An 18,377-nucleotide genomic window follows, 5' to 3' on the forward strand; every position below is an offset into this window, starting at 1 on the left:
TTTGTCTGTCTATAATATCTATTAATCTGTCTAACTATATGTCTGTCTATCTATTTATCCATCCATCCATCCATCTGTGTATGATGTCTGTCTGTCTGTCCGTCCGTCCGTCCGTCCGTCCGTCCATCTATCTGTCTATGATATCTGTCTGTCTGTCTGTCTGTCTGTCTGTCTGTCTGTCCATCCATCTATCTGTCTATGATAGCTGTCTGTCTGTCTGTCCGTCTGTCCGTCCATCCGTCCATCAATCCATTTATTTAGGTTTGTGGTGGGTGCAGTTTACTGGGTGAAAGGCAGGAAACACACCGGACAGGTCACCCGTCCATCACAGGGTGCACCGCACTGATGTCTAGGGGTAATTTAGTAATTCCAGCTGTCCTGACTGCACGTCTTTGGACTTGTAGGAGGAAACCCACACAGACTAGCCTGGGAATCGAACCCACGACCTGTGAGGCGACAGCGTTCCCACCGAGCCACCATCTGTTATTTAACAAATGTAACTAATGTGCAGAAATGTAGAGGACTGTTCAACAATACTGTCCTGCAGCAGTACACAAGGGTTCGAATCCCCAGCAGTGCTGTCAGCTGGTCAGGCGTCTACGTACAGACGTGTTTGGCTATGTCTCAGAGGGGGGAGGTGGATGGTCGAGGTTTAAAAGTCTTTTAGTTCGACTTTCTGACTGCAAAGATGCAAATATGAAGCGGAATGGTGGAAACAAGCATGTAGTCGAGTTAGACAATGTTAAGTTGGGATCAACATGAATGTAACATAAACTGTCACCTCACAGCAGAAGGTCCTGGGTTCGATTCCCAGGTGGAGTGTGTGTGGGTTTCCTATGGGAGCTCCGGTTTCCCCCACACAGTCCAAAGACATGCAGTCAGGTTCATTGGAGCTATTAAACATGACCCTAGGTGTAAATGTGTGTGTGTGTGTGTGTTTGGACTGGTGACCTGTCCGTAGTGTTTCCTGCTTTCTGCCTGGTGAACTGCACCCACCGTGACCCTGACCAGGATGAAGCGGTGGTGAAACAAACAATAAATGTTCTGGTCAGGGTCTTGTTGAACAAGGTGCCACTTAGAAACACAACTGCAGGGCTTTATACACAATCACTACTTACACCAAGGGACAGTAAAGTGTTAATCCATCTTCTGCATGCTTCTGGAAGGTGGAAGGAACTGGAGTACTGGACTAAATATACACAGACACGAGGAGAACATGCTAAACTCAGGTTCTGGGTTAGATTCTCACTTCCAATCATTGAGGGTTTGTTTAGCTTAGAATTTATTTGGTATCTTCTAGTAGGATCGCAGTAGTTTTTTCGGCTGTGTTTTATTTATTTAACAGTCACAGGTCCAGTTCCCTTCCAGCCCTGAAACACATGCCGGCAGGTGTGCTGGCTGCTCTAACCTACACCTCTCTCTGCTGTGCTGAACCCCTGTAGATACCTGCTGTATGACGTGAACCCCCCCGAGGGCTTTAACCTGAGACGGGACGTGTACATCCGCATGGCGTCGTTAGTGAAGACCCTGAGGAAGCGGGGCGACTGGGTGCTGGTTCTGCCCCCGTGGGGGCGTCTGTACCACTGGCAGAGTCCACATGTCCACCAGGTCCGAATCCCCTGGGGCGAGTTCTTCAGCATCACCAGCCTGCAGGCCATCGTGCCCGTCATCGAGTACGAGGAGTTCATCGCGGGTGAGAGTGATGGCTTTCAATTTATAACCAATGAGAACAGCAGAGATCAGTATTACTTTATTTTTATTATTATTATTAACTATAATATAAACAACAACAATAATAATGGTAATAATAATAGAAACAATAATTATTATTAGTATTACTATTAATAATAATAATAATAATAATATTATTATTATTATTAATAATAATAATAATAATAATAATCATCATCATCATCATTATCATCATAACAGTGATAATAATAATATTTTTTATAATTATTAATATTCTTATTACCATTATTATTATTTTATAATAATTATAATAATTAATATTATTATTACTATTATTATTATTATTAGTAATATTATTATGATGATGATTATTTTCAATATTATTATTATTAATATTATTATTATTATTATTATTATTAATATTATTATTATTTGTATTATTACTATTATTATTAATATTATTATTATTTGTATTATTACTATTATTATTACTACTAATATCATTATTACTATTATTATTAATATTATTATTATTTGTATTATTACTATTATTATTACTACTAATATCATTATTACTATTATTATTACTATTATTATTATTATTTGTATTATTACTATTATTATTACTACTAATATCATTATTACTATTATTATTATTATTTGTATTATTACTACTATTATTATTACTAATATAATTATTAATATTATTATTGTTATTATTATTATTATTATTATTATTGTTATTATATAACCTCATTATAAATTACCATTTTGATTTTAAACATTTGAAAGGAAAAATCTGGAGCATCCAAAGCAGTAATGCTTGAAGATCTTGTTTATATACATTTATATTTTATTCACATGGACTTCATGAAGTACCAGGAGATTTTTAAAAATAAGCTACTGCTGGGTCATGGTCGTATCTTCGAGCGGGACGATGATCCGAAACACCCGTCCAAAAATTCTGAGTCTTCTGATCTAAACACTGTTGAAGAGCAGTGAGGTGAGGAAGAGTCTGAAGGGTCCGGACGGATTCTGTACTCACATAAATCCTCTTATCCATGTTTAATGTTCTGGAACTGACCACAGCTTGTGTGTGTGTGTGTGTGTGTGTGTGTGTGTGTGTGTGTGTGTGTGTGTGTGTGTTTAGAGTCGGGTGGGCCGTTCATCGATCAGGTTCTGGTCCTGCAGAACTACGCTGAAGGCTGGACCGATGGAATTTGGGAGGAGAAGGTGGACGAGCAGCCGTGCATCGATCGCCAGGTGTACACAAAAGACAAACAGAACTACTACAGGTACAAAGCGGGATCAAATAAGTTATAAATGCTACAATTTTATTATTAATCCTAAATCCGGTCTCTCTGTGCTTGCTGTAGAGGCTGGTTCTGGGGTTACGAGGAGACTCGAGCTCTGAACGTGACCTGTTTATCTGCTCAGGGTCACGCGTCCATATTAGCACCGTATCTACAGAACAACATCTCAGCTACGTAAGTCCTTCAGCAAACCTGATTCAGGCACTTACACCTCAAACCCAGGGTCATTAGCTACGATGTGTCTGAGGGAGGGAAGGTCAGATGGGGAGTCACACACCGGCAGGATGAGACGCGGACGCAGAAGGGGTCGTGTGGGGATCTGGCTCAGTTACAGGGTCGGGTGTCGTAATATTTACACAGACGTCGAGTGTGAAAGACGCTTGAGCATTAGTGTGTATTATTTTTTATAAGTAATATGTGTGTGTGTGTGTGTGTGTGTGTGTGTGTGTGTGTGTGTGTAGTTCTGTGATGTTGGACAGGGCTGAGACGGTCCTCCATGATCATTATGCTGGAAGAGACTACTGGGATGTAAGTTCATCACACATTCACTTAATTCAGCTCAAAATTTAGTCGTATCCAGTTACCCAGTTTGTATTTCCACCTCTACTGCTGTGCCATCGATCAGCCAGCAGAGGTCGCAGTTGTAGCAGTCATGTGGAACCAGTCGAGCAGGTCGGCAAATAGCAGAGCTGAGATTCGAACTCACAAGCTTGAGATGTCAGGACTGGCCTCCTTTACTGCTGGGGTACCAGACCTCCCCCCCCCCCAGGATTATTAGCATAATTTACAAATTTAAATAAATAAATTAACAAGAATATAAATAGCTCGACACAACCAAAAAATTATATAAATAATAATAAATAAATCATAAATCATAAATAAAAAATAAAAAATAAATAAATAATTAATAAATAATTAATAAATAATAATAAATAAATAATAATAACAAATACATAATAATAATAATAATAAATAAATAATAAATTAATAAATAATAATAAATAAATAATAATAATAATAATAAAAAATAAATAAAATAAAAAATTAAATAAAAAATAATATAAATAGTAAGAAATAAATAATAAGAAATAAATAAGAAATAAATAAGAAATAAATAAGAAATAAATAAATAATCATGCCATTTGTCTTTATTATTACAGATTTGTCAGATTTTGGATCAGCTATTAAACAAAATGCAAAATAAATCAATAAAAACATTTTGTTGTACATTATTATATCATTCATTTAGAGATTAAAGTTATCCAACACCTATATAACCCCTGTAAAAAGGTCTTTGCTCCCTTGGAATTCACCGGACGTGTTCCAGTTGAGTAAATTGAACACGTCCAGACTGGTTTCCAGTAGAGCTCTGGGACTCCACTGAACCACCACGTCTTTTAGTCTCTGTGTGTCGCAGGCGTCACGTCCTGTTATTTTTAATGTATGGGGCGGCACGGTGGCTCGGTGGGTAGCACTGTCGCCTCACAGCAAGAAGGTCCTGGGTTCGATTCTGAGGCCGAGCGATAGAGCCATTAAGAACCGCTGCTTTACCTGGTGTGTGTTGCAGACCCGGCGGAGCATGGTGTTCGCCAAGCACCTGCGCATGATCGGGGACCAGTTCAGAGCGACGTACCTCAACTCCACCGACGAGCAGGACCACACGCCCTACGCCGAGGACTGGACGCGCATGAGGGTGGGTACCATGCGCTGATTCAGGGACTCTACCGAACCACCACGTTCTACTGCTTTTCATAGTTGAGGGTTAAGGGTCTTGCTCAAGGGCCCAACAGTGGCAACCTGGTAGTAGTGGGGCTTGAACCGGCAACCTTCTGATTACTAGTCCAGTACCTTACCTTAACCCTACATTTCGGAATCTCACTTAAAACGTCCCAATTCCCCACAGTCCACTTCACAGGGCACTACAGGGTTGATTTGGAACGCACCCCAGGTCTGTTTCAGCCTCCTGACCCCTCAGTTTGGTCGTATTTGCTTATAATCATCTGCTAATCACCCTAAACGTTACCCGATCTGACCTCTGACCTGACTGTGTTGCAGACCACGTTAGGCAGCGCTAGAGGAGGCCCGTACCTGGGCGTTCACCTGCGCAGGAAGGACTTTATCTGGGGGCACCGGGAGGACGTGCCCAGCCTGAAAGGGGCAGCGAAGAAAATCCGCAGCCTCATGCTGGAGAAGCTCTTCGTTGCCACCGACGCTGAGGATGAAGGTAGCTGAGACGTCTAACCTTAATAAAGAGGGGTGTCCACATACTTTTGGTCGTATAGCTTTATATTTAAAGCCCTATATAAAGTGTAAAAAAGATGTTAATATGTTCCTTCTAAAAACCTCGACCCTTGTTTATAAAATGTTTAATGTGGTGTAATGTTTCTGGTTTTTAAACAATAATAATAATAATAATAATAACAATATTAATAATAATAATAACAATAATAATAATAATAACAATAATAATAATAAAAATAAAATAATAATAATAGCAATAGCAATTATAATAATAACTATAATAATAATAATAATAATAATAACAATAATAATAAAAATAAAATAATAATAATAATAGCAATAATAATAATAATAACTATAATAATAAAAATAAAATAATAATAATAGCAACAATAATAACAATAATAACAATAACAATAACAATATAATAATAAATAGTAATAAAAAATAAAAAACAACAATAATTATAATAATAAAACATAATATAATAATAATAATAACAATAATAATAATAAAAAATAATATAAAAATAATAATAACAATAATAATGATTATAAAAAAATTAATTACAATAACAATAATAATAATAATAACAATAATAATAATAAAATAAAATAATAATGATAATAGCTATAATAATAATAATAACAATAATATTAAAAATAGCAATAATAATAATAATAACAATAATAATAATAACAATAATAATAATACAAGTAAAAAAAATTATAATAGCAACAATAATAAAAAAATAATAATAACAATAACAATATAATAATAATAAATAATAATAAAAAATAACAACAATAATTATAATAATAAAACATAATATAATAATAATAATAACAATAATAATAATAATAATAAATAATATAATAATAATAACTAATAATTATAATAAAAAATTAATTACAATAAAAATAATAATAATAATATTTTATAATGATTTCAGAGCTGGAGAAGCTAAAGACGATGCTGCCTGAGATGATTCGGTACGAGCCCAGCAGGGAGGATCTGGAGATTCTGAAAGACGGCGGAGTCGCCATCATCGATCAGTGGATTTGCGCCCACGCCAGGTAAACTAGCATCACCTGACTGTATTCTGCTCACTGATAGGTCAGGTTTGTAATCACATGTAAGCGACCGCTTGGCGAAGGATGAAGCACACTAGCCCAACCTAAAGCTCACAGGTTCTAATCCCACTTCTGCTAACAGCGGGGCCGGGCCGGGCACCTACGTAATTATTGAGACTGAGAAGAATCATGTGAAAGGTGTTGATGTGTCTCATACCTGTCGCTTTATTCCTGAACAGCGAGTACGGCGACACGCCCGCTCATTAAAGGGTTAAACGAATGGCAGGAGTGTCGCGCTGGCCATTGTTCCTGCATATTTTCAGATTTCTGTTTTATATAAAACTGCACAAACAGGCCGGAGTTTAATCTCCACATAATGAGACACGGCTATAAAAAACCTGGGACGTGTCGGCTCTGTCACGTACCGTTTCGTTTTCTTACCGAACTCGGTACACACGGCGGATTCAGAAAATATTCAGACCCCTTGAACACTTTATTGTGCGCTTCGTCTTTTAATTTTTAACGGGTATAATTGCCCTTCGGCGCTAAACTGACCCACTACCGCTGAGATCCAGGGGTTGAATCCCCAGTGGTGTGGTGCTGTCGGTCGGTTGGGTTGCAACACACCTCAACCACTGGAATCACTGGGTGGTGCTTATATAACACATCACAGCTTAAGCAGATAAAGGCTGGTTATTAAGTCCAGATGGTTTTATCATGTCGTAACCCAACTTTAGGTGCTAATTGTGATATACCAGCATTAACAAAACATCCAGCTACATTCATTCTAGAAACATTTAATAATATAAATCCTTATTTTCTTTGGGGGGCTGAATATTTTCTGTGTGTGTATATATACAGTATATATATATAGTGTGTAGATCTGTGGGTCACCAGCTGAAAGGTTGTGGGTTCAAATCCCAGCTCTGTTGGGCTCCTGAGCAGGGCCCATTAACCCCCTCAGCTACATACCGCGGCTTCATTGTACTGTACACACGTAACTGTATATACGACAAGAGGCGTCCCATCTCCCATCTGTTATTATTATTATTTAACTATATTAATATTATTTATTATAAATAATAGTAATAATATTGTTATTAATGAATTTATTAATAAAACTGTTATTATTATTATAAGAATTGTAATAAATATAAATAATGTCATCATAAATATTATTAATAATAATAATTTAAATAATAATAATTATTACTGTATTAATTAAGACAAATAAAACTGTTATTTATTGTTTTTTATTTTATATTATTATTTTTTATTTTATTAAATTAATATTATTTTATTATTATGAGAATTTAAATAAATATAAGTAATTTATTATTATTTCATATTTTTTATTTTATAATAATAATAATAATATTTAAATATTAAATATTTATTATATTTTTATTATATTTGAATTTCTGATGTTTAATGACATAGTTGTTGTTTCTACTGTAATTATTTCCCCCCCTTTAACCAAAATGAACTCTTAATACAATAAACCAAAGGTCACTGACAATCACTCATTCACTCACTTACTCTCTTAACCGCTTATCCAATCAGGGTCGCAGGGGGGGTGCTGGAGCCTATACCAGCTTTTCAATGGGCGCAAGGCACACAGTAACACCCTGGACGGGGCGCCAGTCCATCACAGGGCACACATTGACCTTTAGGGCAATTCAGTGTCTCCAGTTAACCCTTTCATGCCTGAGTGGAACATTCCATTTTCGGACACTATGTAACATGGTCATAGAAAAAACCTTATTGTGTAAATACCGTACATAGCATAGACTATATACACACACCATTATAACCAGAAGAATCAGTTCTTTAAAATGATATAAAACTCAGTATGGTTATTTAAGTGTAATATAACCAAATCTATACAAAAATCCTTCAAAATCAACCTAAAAAACCTCTCAATTTTTATTTCATACATAAATACTTACATTTTTAACACATTTCTGTGCAATTTAGAGAAAAATATAGAGTATATGAAATGTTTGCAATTTTGTGAGCCATTTGTCAAGATAATAATTTTGAATCTATCATCTTCTATTCAAAAGTTATGATCAATTTAGCAGAAGGTGTCATTTAGCAATTTAGAATGTTCGTGTAGCTCCTTTTTTACCTCACTTTTTACCAATATCAGCATACACTATAAACCAATGAAAGTGTACTTTTATGAAAAAAAACCCTGCATATACACACACCATTATAACCAGGAGAATCAGTTCTTTAAAATTATATGAAACACAATGTTTTTCAAGTGTAATATAATAAATGTTTACAAAAAACCTTCAAAATCAACCTAAAAAAATCTCTCGTTGTTTATTTAATTCATAAAAACTTACATTTTTAACACATTTCTGTGCAATATAGAGAACAATATAGAACATATGAAATGTTTGCAATTTTGTGAGCCATTTGTCAAGATAATAATTTTGAATCTATCATCTTCTATTCAAAAGTTATGATCAATTTAGCAGAAGGTGTCATTTAGCAATTTAGAATGTTCGTGTAGCTCCTTTTTTACCTCACTTTTTACCAATGTCAGCATACACTATACACCAATGAAAGTGTACTCTTTTCTTAATTATTACTAAATTGTCAACATTCATATTTTTGAAATAAGACAGCAGATAAAATGTATTTGACAAAATAAGCACTCTAACAACAGTGTATAGTTCAAAAACATTAAAGATTTTTATTAGAATTATATACACTTCTCATTCTATAAATAATTTCAAAACAACAATACAATATAGTTCAGCACTATTGAAGAACATCACTCCATAAAACAAACTTTCAAATAATCCAATTCAACAATACAAGAAAAAGCAATTATTTGTTCAGGATAATCATTGAACAATTCAGTAAACAGTTTTGAGGCAACAGGATATCAAATCTCATCTAAGCCATTTTGCCAAAAATTCACTACAAAATATTTAACAGACAATGCACAATGGATAATTACCTCAAATTACCTCCTTCCAATGAACAATGCACACTGAACTTTGACCTGTGAAGAGAAAGAGAAACAAAGAACATATACACAAACACAGGGGTTGAGGAAGGATGAGCGGGACTGACAGTAGAAGACAGAAGCCCTGTGTAGGTCTAACTGCGAAACTCATCTCCTTCGCTAGAATGCCAAGACTGAAAAGAGTTTCGATTGCCAACTAAACAAAATCTTCTACCTTGGCACTCAGGAGCCATGCATGCAATCTTTGTTTTATTTTATTTTTTGAATTTTTTGTAGCAAAGCCAGCAATTTCTTGATACTTGCTCTATCTGAGGAATGTGGGTGACGTAAAACGATGAGGAAGTGGTTGGAGCTACTGAAAGCTGAGATGGCAAAATTGAATCTACGGCAATGTCTGCAAGTTGGCGCGAAAGATTTTCCCTAAAGTTTATCTGGCTGTAGCCTGCTGAACTAAACCCATAACGTGATGCTGGATTGGAATGATGCCAGTCCTGAAACAAAATGAAACTATTAACGACGGCTATGTCCACAAAATGGAAGAAAAGTGTTTTCCACCACTTGAGTTTTCTGAAGCAGACTGTATGTGTTTAACATTTGATCAGATCTGTCAACACCTCCCATGTGTTTATTGTAGTCCTTTACTACAGCTGGTTGACGGACTACTTTTCTGTCCCACGTGGCACCATTCTTTACCATCCTAGAAACCTCTGATGAATCATTAGCATTGTGGAAATTAGAGAGGCATGTAACTGCTCGCATGTCCTTCCACTGAACTACTAAGACATTTCCGTCAATTCTACACCACCTCATATCACCACGGTTAGCTTGCCGCTCCCATTTCTTGACATCTTTGAAATCCACTGGGAATTTCTTACGATTAATCCTACATGTCCCACAAGCATTGATTCCCCACTCCTTAAGTCGGACCATAACAGTTGGTGATGTATAGAAGTTGTCAAACCAAACTGTGTGACCTTGATTTTTAAATGGCTGCACAAGGTCTTCGATCACTTTTATAGCCAAATCAGTTATGCGCCCATCAAGACTTCCTGTGTAAACATCAAAGTCTAAGGTATATCTCGAATCTGAAGTTGCAATGACCCACAATTTGAAACCCCAGCGAGTAGGTTTGCCCTTCATATACTGCTTGAATCCTGATCGACCTTTTGATTTTACCATTCTCTCGTCTATGCTCAGATTTTCATTAGCCTGGAAAAGCTGCTGACACTTGGTTTTGAGGTGGTCCATCAGGTAACGCAACTTCCTAAGACGATCAAGATTATTTTCTGTGGCAGGATCTACAACATGGAGGGCTGACATCAATTCCTTGAAACGGTCACGGGACATGAATAACTTGGCCCATGAACCCTGAAGAGATTTGGTTCCCCAATATCTGTGAATGCTGTGCAGGGACGTGAAACCCATGTAAATGAGGAGCCCAAGAAACCGGTAGAATTCATCCGGGGTCACTTCTTCCCATGCCCCATGATGGTTCGCATAAGACGGCCTATTCAGTACAAGCTCCCACCCCTTAGAGTTTGTAAACTGGCAAATCTCGGCAACGATGGTGTACGTGAAAAACAACTTGAAGAAGTCTATTTCACGCAAGGTACTTGTGGCTGACCGTACAGCCCTATGCACACTTTCCAGATCTATGCCTACTGGACGAGAGGGATTAAATGGTATGGGCTCTGGTGCTTCTGTGTCTACATCAGCATAGGAAGGAAAGGATACAGAGTCAGGAAAGCGTTTCCGCTTCCTACCTGACATGGGACAAGAAAGACTAACCAAACCCATAAAAGAAAGCAAACATTAGTAAAAATCATAATCTCAGTTTGTACTCTTTTGTTAATTTTAACTTTTTGTTGGCAGCCCTGATTGTGTGTGGGTGCAAATGCTGACATTTATTGTCAGCATATATGTACACACACACATTTACAAATACACACTATTGGAATACATGCATTTACCGATAGGAGGTTGTTGGTTGATCCCTCTGCTCATCTTGCTCCTCTTCATCCTCTTCTTCCCCTTCATCCAAGAGCTCCATGTCCATGAAGTCCTCCTCTTCAATGGTCATGCCTTCATGATCTTCATCGCTGTCATGTTCAGCAATAAGTCTAAGCTCGTCAGGGCCTAGCCGCTGTCTCCTCTTCAGAGACTCCATAAGGCGTGCATATTGAGCCTTGTCTCCATCCATGTCATAATAATAAAAGAAAAGAGATTACAGTGAATAGTCAAGTCAAGTCAAGTCAACTTTATTTATATAGCGCTTTTTACAATATACATTGTCTCAAAGCAACTTTACAAAATCCAGGACCAACAGATACAAAAACCCCTGTTGAGCAAGCCGAGGGCGACTGTGGCAAGGAAAAACTCCCTGAAAATTACAGGAAGAAACCTTGAGAGGAACCAGACTCAGCAGGTCCTTCTTGGGTGGTCTGGAGGATACTTTAAATAAATACACGATTTACACAAATCATACAAACACAGAATTGAATGATCTAAAAGTCATACAGTGGTAATAAATAGATAAATAAACAATTAAATAATAATAGAGTTGTTATCCGCTCTAGTCTTCAATAAATTCTGTAGTGATTTCTTGTCGTTGCAATTACTCCAGACCCGTCACATCTGACAGGAGCAGCATCGTTGTCCCGGCAGTCTCGACTTTAATCCTTAACCTCGGCGGGTAAACAGGTTTCCATCAGAATGCCCTCGGGGTAAAACAACAGAGAATGTAGTTAATAATGTACAATGCTAGTTGACAAACAGTTTTACAGAGAGTTTTAGACTCCGGCAGCCCTAATTATTACAGCATAACTAAAAGGGAGAGCGAGCAGGTAACAAGGTCATGAAGGCTTTCACAGGACATCAGCGCCCACCTCTCCTACCCAAACCAGAGTGATTGGACAAGAGAGGCAGAACGACAGCGACCCAACATCCCTGATCACCACAAGTTTCTATGACCAAGAACCCCCCAAGCTCTGCGCCTTTGTCTATACTAATCAAAAGCCTGAGAAAATAAATATGTTTTCAGTTTAGACTTAAACATTGAGACTGTGTCCGAATACCGAACAGAGGCAGGAAGATTATTCCAAAGTTGTGGAGCTTTGTAAGAAAATGCTCTTCCACCAGCCGTGATCTTTTTAATTTTAGGAACTATAAGTAACCCTGCATCTTGTGAACGAAGTGGACGTGCTAGATTGTAGTAATTAATAAGCTCACTCAGATACTGTGGTACAGACCATGTAGCGCTTTATAGGTTAGTAAAAGTATTTTGTAATCAATGCGAAATTTAACTGGCAGCCAGTGTAGAGATGATAGAACAGGAGTAATATGGTCAAATTTTTTAGTTCTAGTTAGCACTCGAGCTGCTGCATTTTGAACTAACTGGAGTTTGTTTATGGATCTACCAGAGCATCCAGTTAGAAGAGCATTACAATAATCTAACCGAGAAGTTATAAACGCATGGATCAGTTTTTCGGCGTCATTAACAGATAGTATATTTCTTATTTTAGAGATATTACGCAAATGATAGAAAGCAACTCTAGTAATATTATTAATGTGTGTATCAAAGGAGAGATCTGAATCTATTGTGACACCTAAGTTTTTTACATCTGGGCTGGGAGTAACAGAGAACGTGTTTAAGTTTAGCACCAGGTTAGACAACTTGTCTCTTGCAGCTTTAGAGCCAACAAGTAAAACCTCAGTTTTATCTGAATTAAGTAAAAGAAAATTACACGACATCCAGTTTTTTATGTCGTTTACACTTTAATCTTCTATCTTACTGATTGTGTCGGTATCATTTGGTTTGGCTGATATATACAGCTGTGTGTCATCTGCATAGCAGTGAAAGTTTATGCCATGTTTATGAATAATTTCACCTAGTGGAAGCATATAGAGTGTAAATAATAGCGGTCCAAGTACCGACCCCTGTGGAACACCACACTTTACTTTTGTAGTTTCTGAGCATTTATTATTTACATAAACGAATTGAGAGCGGTCAGTCAAATATGATTGAAACCAAGAGTGCGAATATATGAATAAAGGTGGTGACAGTGATGTTATTTTAAAAAATAATTACATATATGTAGAATTCAATCACAAATACTCTATGTTTTTGCCAGAGAAGCTAATGTCCACAGGCTCATGTTTAGAAGTAAACTCAAGTACACTGAACCAATACATATGACAAAAGTTTCTCAAATCTGGCACATGGTTTACACATAAAACAATAATTATCTAAGAGAAGCAATAATTACAAGAAAAAACTTGATGCTATGGTTATATTTAAAAATGTTGTAAATAGTCACAGACTGAAATGTTATGCACCTGTATGCTTTCAAAAAAAGCTTTCAAAAAAAGTTTGATACCATATTTTAGTCCCTTTCAAATATATCTTGCAATACATTAGAAAATTATGCAAATCTGACAGAAATATTTTATAGATAAAACTATATTTCACTGATACAAGTAAGAATTACCACAGAAAAAAATATACTATGGTAAAAAAAGAAGTTATAAATTGCCCAGACTGATATGTTATCTACCTATATGCACCTACAGTGTATCACAAAAGTGAGTACACCCCTCACATTTCTGCAGATATTTAAGTATATCTTTTCATGGGACAACACTGCCAAAATGACACTTTGACACAATGAAAAGTAGTCTGTGTGCAGCTTATATAACAGTGTAAATTTATTCCTCCCTCAAAATAACTCAATATACAGCCATTAATGTCTAAACCACTGGCAACAAAAGTGAGTACACCCCTAAGAGACTACACCCCTAAATGTCCAAATTGAGCACTGCTTGTCATTTTCCCTCCAAAATGTCATGTGATTTGTTAGTGTTACTAGGTCTCAGGTGTGCATAGGGAGCAGGTGTGTTCAATTTAGTAGTACAGCTCTCACACTCTCTCATACTGGTCACTGAAAGTTCCAACATGGCACCTCATGGCAAAGAACTCTCTGAGGATCTTAAAAGACGAATTGTTGCGCTACATGAAGATGGCCAAGGCTACAAGAAGATTGCCAACACCCTGAAACTGAGCTGCAGCACAGTGGCCAAGATCATCCAGCATTTTAAAAGAGCAGGGTCCACTCAGAACAGACCTCGCGTTGGTCGTCCAAAGAAGCTGAGTGCACGTGCTCAGCGTCACATCCAACTGCTGTCTTTGAAAGATAGGCGCAGGAGTGCTGTCAGCATTGCTGCAGAGATTGAAAAGGTGGGGGGTCAGCCTGTCAGTGCTCAGACCATACGCCGCACACTACATCAAATTGGTCTGCATGGCTGTCACCCCAGAAGGAAGCCTCTTCTGAAGTCTCTACACAAGAAAGCCCGCAAACAGTTTGCTGAAGACATGTCAACAAAGGACATGGATTACTGGAACCATGTCCTATGGTCTGATGAGACCAAGATTAATTTGTTTTGTTCAGATGGTCTCAAGCATGTGTGGCAGCAATCAGGTGAGGAGTACAAAGATAAGTGTGTCATGCCTACAGTCAAGCATGGTGGTGGGAATGCCATGGTCTGGGGCTGCATGAGTGCAGCAGGTGTTGGGGAGTTACATTTCATTGAGGGGCACATGAACTCCAATATGTACTGTGAAATACTGAAGCAGAGCATGATCCCCTCCCTCCGGAAACTGGGTCGCAGGGCAGTGTTCCAGCATGATAATGACCCCAAACACACCTCTAAGACGACCACTGCTTTATTGAAGAGGCTAAGGGTAAAGGTGATGGACTGGCCAAGCATGTCTCCAGACCTAAACCCAATAGAAAATCTTTGGGGCATCCTCAAGCGGATGGTGGAGGAGCGCAAAGTCTCGAATATCCGCCAGCTCCGTGATGTCGTCATGGAGGAGTGGAAAAGCATTCCAGTGGCAACCTGTGAAGCTCTGGTAAACTCCATGCCCAGGAGAGTTAAGGCAGTTCTGGGAAATAATGGTGGCCACACAAAATATTGACACTTCAGGAACTTTCACTAAGGGGTGTACTCACTTTTGTTGCCGGTGGTTTAGACATTAATGGCTGTATATTGAGTTATTTTGAGGGAAGAATAAATTTACACTGTTATATAAGTTGCACACAGACTACTTTTCATTGTGTCAAAGTGTCATTTTGTCAGTGTTGTCCCATGAAAAGATATACTTAAATATCTGCAGAAATGTGAGGGGTGTACTCACTTTTGTGATACACTGTATATATGGTAGCATAGCATACTTTAGTCTCTTTCAAATAAATGCAGCAATTTTTTAGAAAATGATGCAAATTTGACAGAAATATTTTAAAGATAAAATAATATTTCTCTGTTATAAGTACAAATTACCACAGATAAAATATACCATGGAAATAAAGGTTATAAATTGCCCAGACTGACATGTTATCCACATTTCTGCCTCAGATTACTTTAGCCAGTCATGCTAAATGCATGCAATGCAAAATGTAATGCTATTATGAGCAAAGCTAAGGTGATTTCTAAGCAGACTTTAGACAGTATTGATGTAAAACAAGTAAGCTAGAACTGATTTCAAGATTACATGCATAAAATCTAACTTTGGACTTAGTTGAGCACCCTGTTCAAACCACATGGCTGCAGGATGCAACAAACAGCTCCGGTAGCTTAGCTTAGCTTAGGTTCACTACTAATCACTTATTTGTGTAAAACTGCTGCATACTTTACAAACTACTAAACAAAGGAGACTAAAAAGGTATCTGATAAACTCTCCACACGTATGTATTTCCATCTAGATGGACATAAAAAACATTACAATCGATTCAGAAAGGAGAGCAGAGCACCTGACTGACTAAACTTAGAACGCAAGTCTCAAACTCACCTCAGCTTTTACAAAGCGTGAACACTAATAATATTACAATTTTACCATTAAAGCTAAGTTTTCTGAGTAGAAATGAAAAGTAATAACACTAATAAACAGTTTTAAAATAAATCTTACCTCATTTCACTGACAGAATTTCTCTTTCTGTGTTGTTATCCAGTGGACTGTCTCAGCAGCGCTCCGTGTGAGGGCGGGGCGAATGAAAAAAATAAATTCTCCGCCTTCTCATTAAATATGCAAACCAGCCACGACACAAACCGCTTGACCAATGATATTGCCTTTTAGCCTGGGTTGTCAGCTACCTGGGGCAGTTTTCAGATTTACAATCAGTGATTGGACGGCGGAGATACAAGGCTTTAAGCCATCGAAATTATTGTTTCGAAATTTGAATGGGCCGGCTTTAAAGGGTTAACCTGACTGCATGTTTTTGGACTGTGGGAGAAAACCGGAGCTCCCGGAGGAAACCCACGCAGACACGGGGAGAACATGCAAACCTTACACAGAAAGGACCTGGACCGCCCCGCCTGGGGATCAAACCCAGGACCTTCTTGCTGTGAGACGACAGTGCTAGCCACCGTGCCGCCCGTAACTGACGGTCAGGAGGAAAAAGTATGTGAACCCTACAAATGGTAATAATTCATTAATGGTTTTACACTGTGAGTAAAATTGGGACCTCCGTACGTCCGTACTTCTGTACTTTCGCCCATAACATCAGCAAATGTTGATCATAGTTCAGTCTGACAAATTAATAATTCGCTCCAGTTTCCCTAGAAATTCGACATGTTCACCGATGGCTCTGAGATTCCTCTCGGCTGAGCTCAGTGTTTGCTTCGCCTTCGTCTTTTGTAGTCGACGGTTTCACAGATCCTACGCGCCGATTTTTTTATTTATCTGGAAATGTAGCGAGTAATTTCATCTCATACAGTTTAGAACCTTTAATCAGATACGAGTTCTTCGTTACGTATCTGTTCTCAGTGCTAAGAAGATTGTATCTCGAGGTACAATATCGTCGTCTGCTGCTGTCGAGCAGAAACATCAGTGGTTGTCACGGTAACCGATATTTTAATCTAGTAAAATGACCTTGTTGTGTTCAACTGTGAAAGAATTTTAAAAGTCGATCAGCATTCGATAAAGTTACAGATGAAAGTACGGCGTGAGTGTACTTTTGACTCACGGCGTGTTTACTGTAATGATTCTAAATTTAGTATAATTATATATTATTATAAATGTGTCACAGTGCTCTCTTAAGAACGTCAGGTCTCATAATTATCCCGACACACAAAGGAACATTGTTATTGTTACAGAGGTCGGAAAGAATTAGAAAACCTGAATGTAATCCTAGAAGCACCACAAAGTCCCTGAATAAAAAACTCAAATAAAAGGTGTCACTGCTCAGTCAGATCTGAATAAAAAGCTTTCTGGAGAAACACGGTGCTGGTGTGCTAGCAGAATATCCCACCTGGGCGCCGTGCATGTAGTTTTGATTATGTTTGTTACATTCTTCATATTTAATGTGAAATTTTCCTGTGTTTCTGTCGTTCAGAACCTCCGTGATCCCTCGACTGTGTGTGTTATGTAACGTAGGTGTGGAACGTGTTCGTGTATCTGCCCTGATCTGAAGCTTTTGTCTCTTTTGTTTACCAGGTATTTCATCGGGACTTCGGTTTCGACGTTCTCCTTCCGGATTCACGAGGAACGAGAGATCCTGGGCTTCGACCCTAAAACCACCTACAATCGCTTCTGCGGGGATGACGAGAAAGAATGCGAACAGCCCACGCACTGGAAGATCGTCCGCTCGTAGTCCTGGATGTGCGGTGACTCTGTGGGACTTATCCTGATGGATTCAAGTGTTTAATAATAATAATAATAAAAAATACAAATCCGCAGGAGGAGTAACAGCTCCGACATCGTGCTCATCCAGAGCATCATCAGTGCAGCCAATTTTGCCACAACCGAACAGCGTGACGTCATCCGTCCATGACTTTCTCCCAAAACCACCCTCACGGAGCTCCTGCCAATAATATCAGATCTCAGACTGCTAACCCAATAATAACGTGCTGGTTGGCGCTCAGGTGGTCCAGTGGTAAATTCTGCTAGCCCATTACATCTGGGAACCAGGGTTCAAGTCCCCAGCGATGCTGTTACACTTGAATCTCTGGGTGAAGTTTACAGTATATAACACAGAGCATTGAGTCCTAATGGTTGAATCCTGTTGCAATCCAACTTTA

General features: G+C 38.0%; 1 protein-coding gene across 2 annotated transcripts in view; it reads left to right on the forward strand.

The window, feature by feature from the left end:
• pofut2 (protein O-fucosyltransferase 2) overlaps nucleotides 1–18,035 on the forward strand; it is a 21,722-nt gene extending 3,687 nt beyond the window's left edge. For both annotated transcript variants that reach the window (XM_063006420.1, XM_063006419.1), the window contains exons 2-9: nucleotides 1,443–1,693; nucleotides 2,843–2,987; nucleotides 3,069–3,179; nucleotides 3,467–3,533; nucleotides 4,573–4,698; nucleotides 5,061–5,229; nucleotides 6,199–6,322; nucleotides 17,794–18,035. In XM_063006420.1, coding sequence (XP_062862490.1) covers nucleotides 1,507–1,693; nucleotides 2,843–2,987; nucleotides 3,069–3,179; nucleotides 3,467–3,533; nucleotides 4,573–4,698; nucleotides 5,061–5,229; nucleotides 6,199–6,322; nucleotides 17,794–17,950 — 1,086 coding nt within the window. In that variant the 5' untranslated portion in view covers nucleotides 1,443–1,506 and the 3' untranslated portion in view covers nucleotides 17,951–18,035. The remainder of the gene's footprint in view (nucleotides 1–1,442; nucleotides 1,694–2,842; nucleotides 2,988–3,068; nucleotides 3,180–3,466; nucleotides 3,534–4,572; nucleotides 4,699–5,060; nucleotides 5,230–6,198; nucleotides 6,323–17,793) is intronic.
• Nucleotides 18,036–18,377: the final 342 nt, after the last annotated feature.

The sequence above is a fragment of the Trichomycterus rosablanca genome, chromosome 12, assembly GCF_030014385.1.
Source record: "Trichomycterus rosablanca isolate fTriRos1 chromosome 12, fTriRos1.hap1, whole genome shotgun sequence".
Classification (NCBI taxonomy): Eukaryota; Metazoa; Chordata; class Actinopteri; order Siluriformes; family Trichomycteridae; genus Trichomycterus; species Trichomycterus rosablanca.